Below are 19,311 nucleotides of genomic sequence, written 5' to 3'. Positions count from 1 at the left end.
ATTTAGACCCCTCCACCCCTATACAAGGAGAGCAGATAATTGGGATTGCCTGATAGAGAATATAGAACAGCTGTGTATGAACTGTTTCAAGAAAGAGGGCAGAATCACAGCAATGAACCAGCAACAATAGACTACCAGGAATGACCAGGCATATTTGAAAATAAATCAATTTATTTAGTGAAGTGAAACTTAAACAGTGAAAAATACAATTATTGAAATAAAAATTCGGTGAAAATAGCTGTTGGACCTAGCAGAAGAAAGGACTACTGAACTGGAAGGTAAATGTAAAGAAATTACTGAAATGGAGAATCACAGTGCCTTAAGAATATGTCCTGTCCAGAATCTGCGAGAATTTGAAGCTTCTTAGTTCCTGAAGGATTCATAGGATCTTTGAGTATTAGAAAAGTATGTCTTCTTCATGAATCAATAGAAGAGTAATGTACAGAACTATTCTCACTGATGAAATTTGGTGAGAAATGTTTCCTTTTTTTCCTCACTGTAATTATGTAGCTTTTGTGATCTTATTTGACTATAGTTCTGATGTTTACTTTTGCAATCAATGTTAGTGAGTAATTGATGACAAAAAGATGGAAAATGTAAAGAAGTTCAGAAATATTGAAGGCTAGAATAAGGTCTAACACTTCTCTAATTCATGTCAGAACTTGACAAGTGAAACCGTGATGCAGAAAACACATCCAAGAGAATAAATCAAAAGAAGTCCATTCTGAGACGAGCTGCAGTAAAACTGCAGAACACTGAAAACTAAGAGAGTGTATAAAAGCAACCAAAGAGAAAAGAAAAAAAAAACAAAAAACACTTCAAAGTCAATTGACAGTAGACCTCTCCACAGCAACAGTGGAAGCACAAAGATCATGGGATCTGAAGTGAGATAGAAGATAACGGAGTTCTCTGTAATCTTTCAACAGTGAGAGAGAAATGAAACTGTTTACAGGCTCGAAAAAACCGAGAGACTGAAATAGTAAATTTCAAGGATAGTTAAACCATAGAGAGCAGAAGATATTTGCAACACCTGGAATAGACAACAGATTAGTGTCAAGAATATATAAAGAAATTTCTAATACTCAGTTTTAAGGAAGATATAATTGGACAATAGGAAATGAAAAATCAGGAAAATACAAATTAAGATCACACTTAGATTCTATTTTACACATACTGCATTATCAAGAATTAAGAAGTCTGACAAATACCAATTGTTAGAGGGAATGTAAATTGATAAAATCACTCTGGAAAACAGTTTGGCATGACCTTGTAAAATTTCACATTCACTTATTGTACAATCCAAAAAACTCCACTCCTTGGAAACTCTTGTACATATGCATCATAAAACATTTACAAGAATATTTATCGAAGCACTGTTCGTAATAGCAAAATATTGGCAATAATTTAAACATCCATCAACATGAGAAGATATCAATAAATTGTGGAATAGATATACAGTAGAATATTATGAAATTGTGAAAATGAAGAGATCCTAGCTTTTCACAAGAAAGTAGATAAATTTTAGAAACCTAATACTAAATTTAAAAAAAAATGAAAATCCCAAAATACTATATGAAGTATCATACCATTTATTTTTTTTTAAGATTTTATTTATTTATTTGACAGAGACACAGCAAGAGAGGGAACACAAGCAGGGGGAGTGGGAGAGGGAGAAGCAGGCCTCCTGCCAAGCAGGGAGTCCAATGTGGGGCTCGATGCGGGCCTCAATCCCAGGACCCTGGGATCAAGACCTGAGCTGAAGACAGACGCTTAGCGACTGAGCCACCCAGGCGCCCCATATCATACCATTTAATAAAGCCCCCAAACAAGCATAACTGATCAGTGTATTATTCAGTTTTTACCAATGGTGTGATAAAACTGTATTTTCTTAAAAGTCAAGAAAACAATAAACACAAAATTGAGAATAATGATTACTTTGTCAAGGGGACACAGAGGGCAGGATTTGGATAGAGGAAGAATTTCCAGTCATGATTTTAAATCTTGGCAATGGGCTCGTGTGTGATAATTATCTTATGTTTTATAATTACATGTGTTTTTACATGTTTGTAATTAATATTACATTTAATAAGATAACAGAAAAGGAAGAGAGTATGCCAATGGCCTTGTGGTATCTCAGTCATGGTTTAGGGTAGAAAAATATCAGAGATGGCCCAGAAAGGAAGTTAAGTGACGTACATCTTCATTCAACAGATTTTAATAGAAGACTACTGTTGGTATTTGGGTCATATCCAGTGGTTCCCCGTGGAGCTCACAATTTTAATTGGGCAGTGGGGGAAGGGCAGAAAACAAGCACTTAAATATAATAAGTAAATTATATGGTATGTTAGAAAGTCCTAAGTGCTATTGGGAAAAAAAAAAAAAACTAGAGTAGAGTGAAGGAGACCAGGAGCTCTAGTTGAGAGGTGGGGGCAAGGACAGGCCACAGTATTAAATAAGGGTGTATAAGCCTCACTGAGAAGTTGAGATGTTGGCAAGACTTGAAGGCATTGAGGAGAATAAGCAGGTGTATATTTAGAGGAAGAGCTTTCCAAGTGAGAGAAAGAAGTCAGGAGTGACTTCAAGGAGGTTGGCTTGAAAAAAAAGTTTGGCTTGAGAGACTCAGAGGGTGGTTGTACCACCTGAGATGGTGAAAGCTGCCAGTGAAATGAGTTTGCAGGGGTACGATCCAGAGTTTCAATGTTGGACATGCTGGGTTTGAGGTAGCTGTTAGATTTCCAAGTGACGTGTCAAGTAAGCAGTAGAAATACTTGTCTAGAATTCAAGATACAAATGTGGAGAAAGTGAAAATGCATGTCAGTGGCAGAACCAATACTAGTTCAGGGATTTTTGTACCAAACAGGGCCAGATAACATTTGAAAGAGTTAAGAATTGAGTTTCATGGAGATGAGCACAGTGGAAATGAATAAGAACACTTTGACAACAACAACAAAAAATGGAGTTAGCAAACATTTCCAATTAAAATTTCTTTCAGGTCTTTCAATAAAGTATAAATACAGCAGAATTCAATTAGCCTCAAATGGACCTATTTGCTATTTTGAGATGGCAGTCCATTGTCTGAGGATTTATATATTACTTCTCCTGTTCTTTCCTATTATCTTTTTTGTTGTTGTTGTAGGTTACGACAGTTATGGAGCACTCTTTCAACTGCATAAGTAAATGAAACCAATTCTGTAGGAAATTATGCAACATAGAGAATTCTAAAAAATTATCCACATGTGGATTTTTATTGGCCCTGATCATGTTTTAGGATGAAGTGATTATAACTTTGCCAAATGGCTTAGCACAATAATAAAGGCTGGGGCATGCTGTTGGAATGATCTGCAGAGAGACTGAACTGATTACATGGTGTTTTATTTGCATTACATTAAATCCAGAGCACTTCTTAGAGCATGCTGAGATCCAAGTGTAGAGCCAAGATACATTGAATGACATCAGTTGGATATGGTCACTGTTTCAGAGCTAAAGAAGGACACTGGAGATCTTCTGGTTCTGTATGTTATAGCAAAGAAAACTGGCAGTTAAGTGACTTGTCTGAAGTCACCAGTGACAAAGCCTACCTTTTCTGTTACCTAGGCCAGTGTGTCTTTAGACAACTGTTGCTGCTTCCATGTGTCATAAAGACCTAAGCTTTGCTTCTTTTTTCCATATCCTTTTGCAGGGTTTCTTCCGGAGAACAATCAGATTGAAGCTCATTTATGATAGGTGTGACCTTAACTGTCGGATCCACAAAAAAAGTAGAAATAAATGTCAGTACTGTCGGTTTCAGAAATGCCTTGCTGTGGGAATGTCTCACAATGGTAAGTGAACACTTAGCATACATACTTCACTGTTGTCATTATGGCTGCCAGATCAGTGGCCTCTAGGGCCACTGCTGTAAATGTGCACAGTTTCCCACAAAATGCCAGATTTCAGAATAGTATATGCTGATAAAGCATTTCTCATTTCGGTCAGAGTCTAGGCTTTTAGTGTAGAATCCTTCTCTCTGTGGTTGGGCATCTGCCATGATGGGAGAAAAGACTTGAAAATATGAGAAATGATAGAAATAACTAGTATTTTAAAATGAATGTAATGATTGTAATTTTTTGTATTGCTTTAATAGTATTAAAAACAGAATTATGCTTGTGTGTATCAGTAGTTTCTTTATACTTTAAATGTGAGAAAACTCTGCAGGTTTCTGGGTATGGAACTTTAAATGGCATATCAGAATTTAGAATATATCCTTTTTTTCCCTCTTTACTGTGCAAAGATAGTTATAGGCATAGCAGTATCCTTGACTTCGAGGAGCATGCAGACTTATGGATAAAGCAAAGAATTTTAAGATTCCACAAAACTTCAGTGTCCATAGAAACATAGAGAATAAAACTTTGTTTTTTAAAGCCATATCTAAAATCAAGGAGTGTCAACTTAAGAGAAAGAATGTAGATGACCTGAGAAGACCCTTGTTTTGGTGAATTGTAGAACTAACTCAGTAAAATCATGGAACATAGGCCTGTTTGAAGAAATAGTTCTGGATTTCCATTTAGCTCAGATTGGTGTTAACAAAGTCACAAAGCAAATTTGATAGTAACTTGATAGTTTTATATTTGTCAAGTATTAGTTCTTTGAAAACGCATTATGGGCTCAAGAAATATAAAATGCCAAAGTGATCAAATAAAATCTGAAGTCTCAGTTCACTGGATATCCTATTTTTTTCTTTCTTTTGCCTTCACCTGTGTCAAAACTGATCTGGTGAGAGAATAGTATTTGAAGTCAATCTTCATATGTTAGGACTCCAAAGCATCTGTGAAAATTAAAGTTTTATTCCATTGTGCAGATGTTTGGTTTTTACAGTGGACATCTTCAGAATATTTGAGAATCACTAATTGGTTGATATCCAACTCTTTAAAAATAGCTCGCAAAATTATAGTTTTATAATTTATATGGGTCATTTCCTCTAAAGGCAAGAATGTATTATGAAGAGATCTATCAGCTCTACTGGGCAGGATGGAGATTTGGTCTGACTTTCCTCACAATTGATTACATCTGCTGTGTAGCAGCATACAACTGCAGTCATTGATTGCAAAATAATTTACTGGTTTGATTCCATCAATTTCCTTTCTATTTCAGACTTCATAAAGCATAAGGACACATTTTCAAGTCAAGGGTTATATTTTAGATGATGCAATCAAGTTGCAGTAAACTTATTTTATCTTTATGAAGAAATCTTTGACTTTGAAATCATTATTACTAAGACTGCCTAGAAAAGCATGCCATTTCTGCTTTTAATGGTATTTATTTTTTGCCCTTTAAAAATTTGTCACTTCACATAACATTTATTTCCTGTTGCTTGCACACATTCACATAAAATACTTCTCCTTTTGCTTATTGTTTATAGGCAAATAATATTTAAAGCCCAACAATCTATGTAGTATTGATGGTATAATTTTCTCTTCCCAGAAAAGTCAAAGAAAGCCCATAAACTTAATAATAAAGTCATCATTTGACTTCATATGACAATTAATTTATTCTATTTAGATAGAAGAGCAATCTTGATAGGGAGTGTTCAGTTAGTTCTTCTTGGAAAGACAAAAAAAAAAGGAATTAAATGTTCTGGCATCAAAGACTTAATGAAGTTCAACATTTACAAGATTGCAACTGTGACTAAGAAAATCCCTTCTAAGAGGTTTTTATGGGAATGTGTTTGCTACACAGAAAACATCCATTTGATCTGTGCACAAGAAGGGAAACATAACAATGAGGTTTTGAGTAGTTTTGCCTGTTATCCTGAGAAAGGAAACATTTCCAAATACAAAGTTTTCTAAGAGGTTGTAGTAACTATTTAAAACTATTTTGTTAATTTATTAATGTTTTGTGTGAATGGCCCTCACTGTAATAACCCACCCAACTTATCAAGAGCCTTCTACTGTTATACCAAAATCAGCACCTCGATGCTTTCAGTAGACACGGAAGAGATGAACGTCCTCCCAAAGTAATTTACTCCATTCTCTGTTACTGTTGTTTCTGCTCTTCGGTCTCTGTTTAATCCATCTGATGCATGTAGCTTGTGCACTAGCCACCCACTGCCAGCCTTAAATGAGGCTTCTGAAGTAACCTTCAAGGAACCTTCAGGGCCCAGGGGAACATTGTTGAAAAATCACTGAAACAAGGATTGCTAAATCCTTTCAACTTCGAAAGTTCTATGAGTCTACATAACTCAAACAAACTACCTCCCTGAATTTTTCACTTTTCAACAAACTGGACCATATTTTATAGACATTGTTACCATTTTCTCAAATATGTAGGTATCTGGCATCTGTTGACTACCTGAATTTAAAAGTTTCCACCTGTATGTCTTGGTGCTGTAAAAATATAATCCATATGCCTGAATCAGGCCTTCTGGATGTTCTGAACAATTGCTCAATTGATGGTCACATAATGATGTAGCCTCAGAGTACAAATCCAAAGCAGTCAGGGCTGAAGAAAGTATAAATGGCTAATGGCATATGGTTCCATCTTCAGATGGAACTTTTGTTTTGATTGTGATGTGTAGCCTAAACATCGTAGGACAGAAGGATTTCAGAATTCTTACACTTGGGAACCCAGTTGTTTCTCAGAGATCTATTTTCAGCATTGAGTAGGAAAAGCACCCAAGTGTTGGACTATGTGTTTGGGAGCAAATTTTTTGTTTTTCTGTAGTGATCAAGATAAACACGTGTTGCAATTGTTTTGATCATTTAACATACCATCATTTCTAGACCACGGGTCAGTTCCACTGATCGCTCCCCTGTCTTCCTGAGTCATGCTAAGCACAGTCAATTCAATACCCTGTCAGATACATTTAGAGGGAATCTCCAAATGAAAGTAAAGCAGAAATCAAGACCCAGCTTCCTGGCCTACCCAGAGGTACATGTGACTTACCACGTGATCACAGCATCACCTGCTACTTGTTCATTTTGAATTAGTGAAGCTGTTATCTACAGAATCCTGATAAAAATACCCTCATAGATTAATGTAGTTTCTTTAGTCAAATGGGCCCTCACACACACTTTTGTATTTTCTCTTAGTATAATTTTTGTTTTAAATTCCTGTTGTCAAGATCCCTGACATTAATCATATTTTTAAAATGTGTCTTCTTTATTTTTGATAAGATAATTTATTCATTAAGAACTTTGACTAGTGAATATTTTATCTTTGGAGCTGCTTTTCATGTATGAACTAAATAATAAAATTGTAAGTGTAGGCTGTTCATTTTAAAAAATAATGTGAGATAGAGAAGAATTAACTTGTTACTTCTGAGTCACTCAGCTAGGTTTTCCCTATGCCACTGAGATTTGAATGAAAATGATGCTTTTCATAAATATAAAAATTAGTGAAATCTTAGCTTTACTGATCAGGACATTCTATTATATAAAGACTGACAACTTTAAAAATAATTTCTCAGCAGCTTCATAAAAATCCAGAAAAATGGTTTCATAGATATTTGTGGCACTCAGCATTTTTTAAGGCAGTTCTCTCCTTCCTTGTAAAAAAGAAAAGCGTGAATGGCAAATAAGTTTAAACTCCAGTGTGTTAGGTTTTTTCTTTAGTCTTCTTTGTAACATAAAGGAAAATTACCCAAATGTTAATTTTCAGAAAATTTCACCAAATAAAGAAGTCCCGACACATGGCAGCTGTGTGCTCAGACCAGCAGGCATTCATGGTTGCCCACACGCTAGCCTCCACCTCCTTTTCCCACCACTGCCCTTTCCAGCTTACACGTCGGGTAAACTGTGTACTTTGCCGTGCCTGCACAGTGCTCTGGTGGAATAGCTCTGGGCCTCTGTTTATTATGTCTTTTGGTTCCCTGTCACAACTCTACCTGGCATTCAAGACCCAGCTGAAATGCCTTCTTCCGTAAGACTTCCTATTCCCCCCGCCTTCCTCTTCTGTGTGTTTTATACCTTTCCTGTGAAACCACGCTCTGCTTTCTAAAGCAAGGGAACGATCAGATCGATATTCCAAAAACTAAACTACTGACAACTGTGAAGAGGATAGAGAGAGAAATAGGGAAATTTGTCAGAGGACAAATGCAATATCATGCATTAAGACAGTGGGAAGGGTGAGTGAGGAGAAAGGAAATTGAGAAAAGTACCAGAGAGTGACCAGTGAATACAAGTGTCTGAGGGAAAGAGAGGTTGTCAGAAATTTTTCAGGGTGTCTAGTTGGGTGATAGGATGAATTAACCAAGAAAGGGAAACAGAAAGAGGAGACAATAGAGAGGGGAAAATCAAAAGTTCATTTTTAAAGTTGCATTTGAGGGTTTTACGGGATATCTAGCATCCATGTATAAAGGAATATAGGAACAAGAGAAAACTCAGAGTCCAAATCTCAGCAGTCATTAGCACATTTGGTGAGTCAGAGAGAAGATTGAACTAGGAACAACAGAAGGGAAGGAAGAGGGGCCATCAAAAAAGGTCTGGAAAACAGGCAGAAAGATAGGAGAACCAGAAAAGCAGAAACCACTATGAGAACAAATTTAAAGTAAGAGAGTGGAGAAGGTCAACAGTAGCAAACGCTGGGAGAATGCTGGAGAGCTCAAGCAGAAACGAGAACTGCGAAGAGGCCCCTAGATCTGGCTGTCAGAAAAAACATAAGGGACTTTTAAGAGCAAAGTTTTGGAAATTTAAATGAGGTGTAGGCAAGATTGCAGTAGGTTGGGATGTAAATAGTGACAAACACAGGCGGAGAAGGAAGACTCCTCTTCCAGTAACTTCAGTGGTGGAGGAAAGATGGCCCAAGGAGGAGGTTATAACTAGGGTCAGAATCTTCAACCTCTGCTTTGGTGGAAGGGAAGGAGCTGGTGAAGAGAGAATAATCCATGTATATGTAGGTTCTCCCCTACTAGACACGGCCTTTCATCCTGTGTTCCCCAGTCCAGTCTGTCTAGCAGTGTCTTGCATCAAACTGGTGTTCAGTGAATGAGTTAAATGATACCAGGCAAGACTTCGGGGAACCGGAGATTGGGTCATGTGAGGCAGAGGTGTTTCGCCCATCTCTACTTTGGAAAGAAACCTAGACAAATGTTTAAATGTCCTCTGCAAATAGTTTGAAAACGTTACCCCTGAATAATATTGGTGCTAAGGCTGCTTCTTGTTTAATGTAGAGGAGCTAGAAAATGATAGTTATTAGATTCCCAAATCCTGCAAAACCTCAAAAGGCACAAGTTTTTTCTCGAGAAAGAGGTAGAAAAACATAACTTATTGGCAACAGCCATATTATAACCAATAGTGTTATAGGTCCTTATTTACATGATAAGGCTTTTGTAAAATCAGCATGTTAAAATTAACCATGAGACATAGCCTTACCAATTGTCAAGAGTATGATTGCAAAGTCACCCCTTATATGTTGAAAGACAAAAATACTTTTAGTAAGACTCAATTCATTCTTCTGTTTTCTATTAATTTATAGTTTTGAAAACTGCTTTAATTCATCTTTATAATTAAGTAACATTTGTCTTTAAATGCTCCTACAATTAGGTAGGTGTTTAAAAAACACATTATTGTCATTAAGAAATATTGTTTCTTAGCACTGTACCAAGATCCAAAGAACAGGATATCTAAATCTGCTTGGAGTTTGTGTGTCCAGTAAATCAGTACTAAATACACAATATTGAATCTGTCATAAGCTAGTAGTGAATTGCATTCAGTTCAGTAAAATTGTATTATGCAAAGGTAAGCTAATATATTTCACCAGAAATTGAGTCTCTACCAAACCTATTCTTCCTGAAGGCTACATACTGATTTTGATACTGACATTTTTTTTTTAAACCAAGATATATGAATTCTCTGTAGGTGATTAATTACCCCGTATATGACACTGAATGCCAGTGTTTTGGAAGTTGCTCTATATGTCAGGTGCTAGATCTATAGAACAGACAGAGTGTGTCTTTTTTTTTCCCCCTCAGGGCCTCAGAGACTAAAGATTGCTTTAAAAAAAAGAGAGAGATGTAGTATGTTCTGCAATACTATGTGTCATCGAGATTCATAGAATTTTATAGCTAAATTTAGAGCTAAAAGAAGGAAACTTTAGAGGTCTTCTTTTCCAAGTCCCTCATTTTATAGATAAAGCAGTTAAAGACCAGAGAAGTCAAGCCACTTTTAGCTGGTTTTTCACTGAGCCCAAACTAGAAAGTTGATTTCCTGACTACTTGAAGTGCAGTGTTAATTTCATTGCCTTCCAGAGAGGCCAAAAGTTCTCCCTCCCTGACTCATAGTAACACATGGAGCACGTTCCTCTGTCTTTTAAGCAGTAGTAAAAGATGTGGGAAAATATTCTTGTGTATATATGGGCACACTCAGCCTTTATATTTCTGGTCCCCAATCTAGAACTTTGGTCTTCTTTTTCTAAGCTCTAACTTCAGTCTTACCAGAAACAGCAATCCAAAAGGAGAATTACTCCTCTTCTTGGTTCTCAGATTCTCTACCCAATGGGTGGAAACTGAGGTTCAAGAATTAGTACGCCATTCCTTAAACAAGTTAAAGACAGAGAGAGATTTACAGAGATAGACAGATAAGGTTTTCAGGATTTGTTCTTTACCTGTGGGAATGTATCTAGGTCTGTGTACCATGGCTACCATCCTGGTCTATAGTCCACAGGAACCATTGTACCATGGTTGCCCTAGACCACTTCAACCACAAGTAATAAAAGCTACATTTATTAAGCATTACTATGTGCCAGGCACTGTGCTGAACAATTTCTGTGCCTTATCTCATCATTTCACATACAGTAGATTGGTATTATTACATTGGACTCAAAAGCAACAAAATAAAATTGGCATTTTTTTCCCTAAAAAAATTCATACAAATAAAAAATGGCGTTTTCTCTAACTTCAGATTTCCATATGTTTTATGCAAATTTAGTTTCACCAAATGGGATGTATTTTTTAATCCCTTTGTTGAAAATGCTAAAATCACCAAATGATTAGTTGCACTGATAGTTAATTAAATCTAATGTACAGCATGAGCACTCAGTGATACAGAAAATTTGTTGATAAGATTTAACCTTTGGGGGGAACTTTGACTTAAAAAAATTCACATTTTGTTCAGATTGTAGCAGAAGGCTTTCACTTTAATATGTCCTAATTCTAAAATGATTTTTAGAAGTCATTTCAGCTATTTTTTATTAGGTTACGGAAAAGCAAGACCAGCAAATGTAGTAAGTGTCTATGTTTGGCTGGGTTTTTTCCTAACAGAAATTTTATTTTATTATTCTTTTAAGTGAAATACTGTTGATACACAATGCTACATTAGTTTCAGGTGCACTATGAATCACTATGTTAGTGATTCAGTGTCTCTATACATTATGCTGTGCTCACCACAGTGTAGCTACCATCTGTCACCATGTTACCATACCATTAGCTATATTCCCTATGCTGTATCTTTCATCCCTGTGACTTACTCATTCCATAACTGGAAGTCTGTACCTCCCACTCCTCTTTGGCTGTTTGTTTATTTTAAATTAACTTTTTGGATTACCTTTTAGGAAAGAAGTGCTTTCCTAGACATGTAAACTTGACTGTATATTTATACTTTATTACCTATAAAAATGTAACCAGAGCCTAGAGCAATGTTGGGCACACAATAGACATTCAATAATGACTCACTGAGTGAAGAGATGTATGGTGCACTCTGTTAAATAAAGAGCAACAGATTGTTGGTGATTCTAATCACTCTATTTTGGTATAGAATGTTGGTGGTCTCCAGTCTTTACACCAAAATTTCTTCTTCCTTCAATATGCCATAATTCTTACCGGGTGCTTTCTTTTATGATCACTTTCCCAAACTTCCCTGGGTACATACTGTCTCATTTTCTGTTTTTAAACTTGATACTTTAGAGTTTAATTCATCAAGCATTTATTGTATACCTACCATGTGTATTTTGTTGCACCCAGGAGCAAAAATGAGAAAACCTGGTACTCATAGATTCTAGTAGAATAACTAATACAGAAGTACAGTTCTGGTTTGCTACCTGAGCTAATATATGCATGCAACAGGAGCCCATCATTTAGGAAGGTTTTCTAAACTGTCCCAAACCCCAAGTTTTTGATACACTCCTCATTGGGAGTAGGTATGACATACCAACATTTCCTATGGAAGATACATAATTTTAGAAGTTATCAAGTGATTCTAATATGCCCTGCCTCCCCTCCTCCTTACTTCTCAACTGAGAACTACTGATGCACAAGGAATAAACATAGTACAGGGAAACAAATGATTGGACCAGCTTCACAAAGAAGGATTTTGAAAAGAATCTGCTATCTGGTTCTCAGGTTGTTGTTTTTTCTGTTTTATTTTGACATATATTATACAAAGATTTAACATGTGCTGGACATTATACTGAGTGCTGAGGATTCGATACTGAGCAAGATTCCTGCCTTCGTGCAGATTACATAAGGGAGACGAGAAACCACTGTAGATAATTACTGTGATCAGTGCTGTGAAAGAGAATACAATGAGTAATGAGATCATATCCTGAGGGACCTAAACAAATCTGGGGCAGAAGGGTGGGGGACTGAGATAAGAATGTGAGCAACCATTCATTGCCTATGCCTAAGAGAATGGGGAAGAGTGAGTAGAGAGAAAAGATTTTTGACCAAAAAATGGCAGTTGTTTAAAGATTTCCATTTGAAGAGGTCAAGGGCAGAGGATACATTTATCAAATGGATATAGGCTAATTTAAAGGCATCCTAACTGAGAGGTAAGATTTTCTTCCCCTCTAACTCAGAGGTTCCCTAAGGAGGCCCCCACAAACACAATAATTGTATTAGTTAGTGATAAAGCTTATTTAGGGTCACAGGAAATGTATTTATGAATTTGAGATTCGGGGGTGCACACCAGTCTCTCCTCTAGCCGACTGAAAATGGAATTCACCAAGTATTCAGATGGAAATGTGTTTATGTACTTTAGTGCCTTATGGTAGAATGCTAGCTTTAGCATTATAACGTATAGCAGGAAACCATCCATTTATTCATTCCTGCATTCAGGAATTTTTGACAGAGCACCACTAAGTGCTAGAGATATAAATGAGTATGATGGACTCTGCCCTCAAGGAGCTACAGTGTAGTGAAGGAGACGGTCATAAAAACACACCACTGTGCTACCACATGGGGAGGGTAAGAGTTGAGCTACCACATGGGGAGGGTAAGAGTTGAGCTACCACATGGGGAGGGTAAGAGTTGAGCTACCACATGGGGAGGGTAAGAGTTGAGCTACACACAGAGTAGTATTGACTTTGGTATCCAAATGTCCTTATTATGGGAAAGTACAGAGAGTCCAAAGCATGGCCCAGAAGTAGCATTATTCAAAATGATATTTTGCACGCCTGGATGGCACAGTTAATTAAGCATCCAACTCTTGGTTTCGGCTCAGGTTGCGATCTCAGGGTCATGAGATGGAGCCCCACATTGGTTTTGCGGCTCAGCAGGGAGTCTGCCTAGTTTCCCTCTCTCCCTCTCTGCCCCTCCCTCCTGCACTCACACACACGTGCTCTCTCTCTCTCTCAAATTAATAAATCTTAAAAAAAAAAATATTTTGCAGATCACATTGTTATGGGGAGGGGGGAGAAAAACCATCTTGGTCAAAAGAGGTACAAACGGTGATTTTTCCCCCAACCTAGGCCTTTCTAACCTCCCTTAAATGTTCCACTTTGCCTTTCTTTCTTTAGTTTTCTTCTTCTTTACACTTCCTCACCCCACAGGAAGCCAAATGTTAAGTAAGGAAATGGTCTTTTTGACAAACATCATTAAGTGGTAATCCTGGAGAGTCAGGGAGAATGATTACGGCTTCTCTCTACTAAATGTAAAAGTACTCTCTGGTCTAATAACATGAAAGAAAGCACCATCCATATTTCTTTATAACAGGGACAAAATAGATCATACAGACTCTGTGAGAGCAAAGTCCTGTCTGTACAACTTTGAATTTTGCACAGTTCCTTCAGTCTGTGAAACATGTTGATCCTTTTAGGGCCTGACCTTATGTCAGGTGCTGGGGATACAAAAATGAATAAGACATTGTCCCTGGCCTTCAGGATGTTCTGTAGTGAGATTAATAGACATGTCAAATAAAAAGTACAGTTTGAAATTGCTATCATTGAAGAAAGTACCAAGGGCTGTTGGAGTACACGTGAATGAATAATAAATTCTGCTTGAAGAAGTCAAGGAAAGCCTCACACATAAGGTGACATTTGAATTGGGTCTTGAGGGATGAGTAGGAGCTGGCCCTCACCTATTTTATATGTAAGTAAATACACTTTTCTCTCTTTGCTGAGCTCTTAGATTCTTTCACCTTCCCGGCAAGATCATGCATTAATATTTTTCAATTAAAGAAGTGAACAATTTAATTTTTACTAATAGCCTGTGTACTGCCATGAAATAAAAACCTGAGCAAAGTTGGAGTAGAAAAACCAGACCTTGAGCTTGGTGGAAGGGTGAGGGGGCTTTTACTGAGTGGGCACTAGGACTGGGGGAGAGCAGCAGTGATTCAGTGACGCATCCTTGTCATTTCTCTCTCTGTGTAGCCATCAGGTTCGGGCGGATGCCACAGGCCGAGAAGGAGAAGCTGTTGGCGGAGATCTCCAGTGATATCGACCAGCTGAACCCAGAGTCGGCTGATCTCCGGGCCCTGGCAAAACATTTGTATGACTCATACATAAAGTCCTTCCCGCTGACCAAAGCAAAGGCGAGGGCGATCTTGACAGGAAAGACAACAGACAAATCAGTTAGTTCTCTTCTGTCTTCATTTGGGGTGGCTGGGTTTGTTGTTGTTGTTATTGTTGTTGTTTTGTCTTTGAGAAGATCATTCACCCTGTTACACACATTGCACAGTCGTGTTTAGCTGTTGGCTGTTACATATTACAGACTGAAACACAGGAAAGGAAATGTTTTCAGATAGGATAAGTAAACCTTATTTTGAAAAGGGAAAAAGTCCTTCAGGTTCTCCTAATAAATTCTGTGAGAATAGTATAAAGCCCCCCCCTCTTCCTGCTGCCCTCCTTCAGGATCCATATCTTTTCTTGACATCAGAATAACTGGCCACAGCTACATGCATTCCAGCAGCTCGGCTTGTCTCTGGGAGGGGCCTGACCTAGGTTTGGAAAAGGTATTCGGTCCCATTATTTTACAGTTCAGGAGAAATGCTAGAGTTACTTACGAAGTTCCATGTGGGGCATAAAAATACATCTAGATATTACATTTCCTTTCTTTCCTTGTGGCTCTGTTGATGGCTCCTGGGCAACTGGAGGCTCAATCCTTTGATTACATATGTGAATTTTATCTTCTGTGAGGCTCTGAGCTGCCTGGGCTACTCCTCCCATAGATTCTCAAACATCTGCAGGCTCATTCATTACAGTTTAGAAAACCCAGAGTAGGTTATAATTGTTACTAAGTCCGAAGCAGAACTCTTCCTAGATAGGAAGCTGAGAAAGCAATGTGAAATCCAATTAAAACAAGACACAACTACACCTGAATTTGAATTTCGGTTCTGCGGTCAGCTTGCAGTGTGACCTGGGTCACATCTCTGCCCCCGTTTTCACAGGCAGAGGTCTGACTTTGATGGTACTATCTGCAGCAGTAGGGTTGTAAGTAGTACAGGACACATTCAGAAGACACCGTCCCAGCCCTTGAAAGTCCTTTTGTGCTATCATTTGTTTTTAAATGTACACCTCCAGGAGAGGCATGCAATTACTTTATAGATATGTGTAACTTTGTCCCCACTCCATTATATTTGGGGGAAAATATCATTAGCCTTTAATGTATTTTGATGACGGTCTCAAAATGTGATTTTTTTTTCCTTTTAGCTATAAACCATTAGAGTAGTGTCAGCTAATAGAAAAAGAAAACTGTGGGGTATTGCTGTGTAGAGAGCCAAATGCCAAGAAGGACAATGAGTTTTCTGACTGCAAGAGAGGACACTGATACCTGAACAGTATTATACGTGTATCCCGTTCTTTACAAATTCAAAAAATCTTACACGTTCATTACGTTCAAGACACACAGCCATCTGACAGCTGCTGTTTTATTATCCTGTTTTTAAAGATGAGGAGACTAACAGCCAGAGAGGTTAAACATTTTGCCCTGAGATCACACAGTTAGCATACAGAAGAACCCTGTGATCCAGGCCTACTAACTTCTACCTCAGTGCATTCTGAGCATGATACTCCCTCCTGGAAGCTCCTCTTCCCATCGGCTAGCAATGAGCCAGGTGGACAGATGCACTAGGAAAGCTTCATCCTGGGAAAATGTGCTGCATTATGATTTATTTTTACCAATTTTTAGAATGGCAGGAATCTTCTACCTTGTTCTGCTATCCCAATATATTCACAGCCAGGAAATTTTTGTCTTTTGCTCTTTTGTTCTTCCCACATTTTAACCTGTAGGACAACTATCTTCCATAGGGACGGGACTACAGACTCTAGGTCCTAGTAAAGCTGAGTCGAGTCTGTGTATTCATTAAATGCCCCCAAAAAATCGGGGTACAGCAAAACAAAAGCAAGCAAAGACCTCTGTGTAGCTGATGTGACTATGGAAAATCAACTGTGTTTATATGAAGGGAGAGAAAGAAAAGGAAAACTAGTCGCCTGGCTAAAAGGGGTTAAGAGCTGAAGGCAGATTGCTGCCGCTTGCTGAGAGCCAGTGTGGGATAGGGACCTGGAGGCTGGGAGGCCTAGAGCTGGGAAGGGAGCGTTTGACAGGGAAAGAGTCTGAATGCAAACTGTTTACTCCACAGTTTTGCCTAAGGCCATTTAGTTTCCAGGAACTGCTTTCTCACCTTCTCTTTATCTCCTAATCCAGACCTGCAATCCATGCTGGAAATCCTGTCAATTTAACCGTACCTGGAAGATAGGAGGAAGGCATTAAAAAATATTTTTTCCCCCAGTAGTCAAGAATTTAAATGTACACTACCAGTGACTGGCATATTCTCTTATGTGTCACTGAAGGACAGAGAGCCCAGTCCACTGTAAATCACTAAAACCTCATACCAATTGGCAATTTGGCTCGAAATCTTTGAGTTAAAAATAAGATAATTGTAGGCTCTTTGTGGGATAAATAGGTATTAAGGTATTTTAAGAGAAAGAGCTGCAAAATGCTTGATTATAGGCTTCTCCAGTTCAGAGGCCAAATGTTTGTCATGTTTTCCCCTACAGTAACCAAGACTGTGCTTTGCTCATAATAGTTACTCAGAGTGTATTTGTTTAATTGAATTAAAAACTGTTGCCTATGCCCCTTTGAAATTCTGGACTTTGAACGAGAGCCTCTAACTAGCCCAATATTTGCTCACCAACCTGGACATCATTAATGGTCTGAATAGAGGCAGAATTGCCCCTTGTTAGGGTCTGGAAAAGAAAGAGAGACTGGGCCAAATTAAAATAATCCATTCCCTGATTACACAAAAACTGAAATAGAATTGTTTGGCTCTCTCTTTTCTCCTTATCTTGCAAAATCAAATTAAGCACTAGTGGAAAGAAATAGTTCAGAGAGAATATGGGAGAGGGAAAAAAAAATCCAAAATGTGATTTCCAATGAGACTAGAGATTTGTTCTTTATCTGACGTGGTCATGTTATTTATTTGATAGCATCTCTCTCAGGGGTGTTATGTTATCTCTTGGCCAAGACTTATGAAAGTTAAGATTTGCATTGATAGGATAGGTCGTGCCGAAGTATGGACTCTCAAGAGGGTGGGGGATATGGAAAAGTGGCCGTGGCTGGTGCAGTAGGACAGCGTGGGTCTCATTATAGACCCTGCTTGAGATTGATGTCATTCGTGTTGGTTAGGCCAAGCCTGGGGGAGGCTGCTCAGCATAAAGGATGGCCAGTTACCCAGAATCTTTGTAAGAAGAAACAACGCTATTGAAGAGGCCATTCTTCAAATTTATCTTACTGCTCCATTTAACCATTGCCTATTCTCTCTCATTTGGGGATATACCTGCTAATCTGTCCTCTTGGGACCTGTACCAGCATTTGCCTCCAGGCCAAGCAGGGCTTCTCCCTTCTCAACTAAACTTCCGTCTCCTGTATCTTATTTCCGGGTGCCACTCGCACCTTGCAAAACAGATAAATGAGCAGATAACTTCTGCTTCCCTCCTGTCTTTTTAACTTTGACAGCATGTCTTCAGGATATGATGCCCCTACTTTTCATTGCCTTGCTTGAAAGAATAATGCTTAGGAGTTTTAGGCTCAGGGCTAGATAGGATATGGAATCACTGGGTAAAGTTAACCAGAGAAGAAGGTTCACTAGCAGTAAGCCTGTTAGCCAACCTCAAAGGAGAATGGCACTGACTCTTCCCGCACAGTCTCTTTCCCTTTCAGTGGCTTGTAGCAGCCCAGCACCTTCTTTAAGAGATCCTGCTGAACTCTGAAAACCGTGAATCTAGAACCAGGGTGCTGTGTTTCATGATGGCAATTTGAGAGCGGAATGGACTTTGAAAGTTCCCAGTGTTTGAATATTACCCTGATGTGATGAACACACTGGGTATATCATTGTCACATGATCCCATGTTTGTGGATGAAAATAAACAGAAAGTGGTTTTCAAAAACCATTTTCAGTGCCATGGTTTGTCATAAAACAATAAATAGAAAAACCCTTGGTGCGCCTGCCAACTTTTCATCCCGTATCTGAGAGATGGTGAGGCCCTGGCTGCGCTCTGTCTGCAAATAAGGAATAAAACTTGTTATCTGTACTGTATTGGACTTTGGGTCCCAAAGCATCACATTGCTTTTGATGGGTACATGTGGAGTCACTGTTTTTACAAATACGAAAGCAAACTGGTGCCATCGTAAAAATGGTTTTTCTAAACAATGTGTGAAACATGAAACTACCGAATAATAAAACCAATATGGAAATGTAAACTTTTGTGAAGACAGTTCTGTACCCATTCAGATGTTCCCCTTCTAAAATTTACAGTGGCCATCAAACCTAGTAACTCTCAAAGCTATTGGAAATATATCTGTTCTTTTCTGTCCTACTCTTACAGCTGAACAAAGGGTGGTTTCTTTCCCCTTCATCTATGGAAAAACCTGAGTGAGTCGGAATTTGCTCCCCTGAGAAGAAATATCCCAGACAAACTGTCAGAGAAGACAGACTTAGGAGCCCCTATATAAATAAAGAGCATGTTAGTCATGCTGATTTGTTTGGAGGGCTAATGAAGAAGCTGGGCTCCTGGGATCCTTAATCCAGATATTAATGTGAATAAAATAAATTCCTTTATTGTCAGGAATAGCCAAAGATATAACAGATCTGAACCAATAGTGTTCTTTCAGACAATAAATAAAAAAGATAG

At 38.2% G+C, this 19,311-nt stretch overlaps 1 protein-coding gene across 8 annotated transcripts in view; it reads left to right on the top strand.

The window, feature by feature from the left end:
• Nucleotides 1-19,311, top strand: part of PPARG (peroxisome proliferator activated receptor gamma) — a 179,699-nt gene that overhangs the window by 89,486 nt on the left and 70,902 nt on the right. For all 8 annotated transcript variants that reach the window (XM_036073564.2, XM_036073566.2, XM_036073565.2 and 5 more), the window contains 2 exons: nt 3,680-3,818; nt 14,554-14,753. In XM_036073564.2, coding sequence (XP_035929457.2) covers nt 3,680-3,818; nt 14,554-14,753 — 339 coding nt within the window. The remainder of the gene's footprint in view (nt 1-3,679; nt 3,819-14,553; nt 14,754-19,311) is intronic.

This window comes from Halichoerus grypus, chromosome 1 (assembly GCF_964656455.1).
Source record: "Halichoerus grypus chromosome 1, mHalGry1.hap1.1, whole genome shotgun sequence".
In the NCBI taxonomy this organism is placed as follows: Eukaryota; Metazoa; Chordata; class Mammalia; order Carnivora; family Phocidae; genus Halichoerus; species Halichoerus grypus.
The sequence above is the reverse complement of the archived record's forward strand: the minus strand, read 5'-3'. Positions and strand labels throughout refer to the sequence as shown.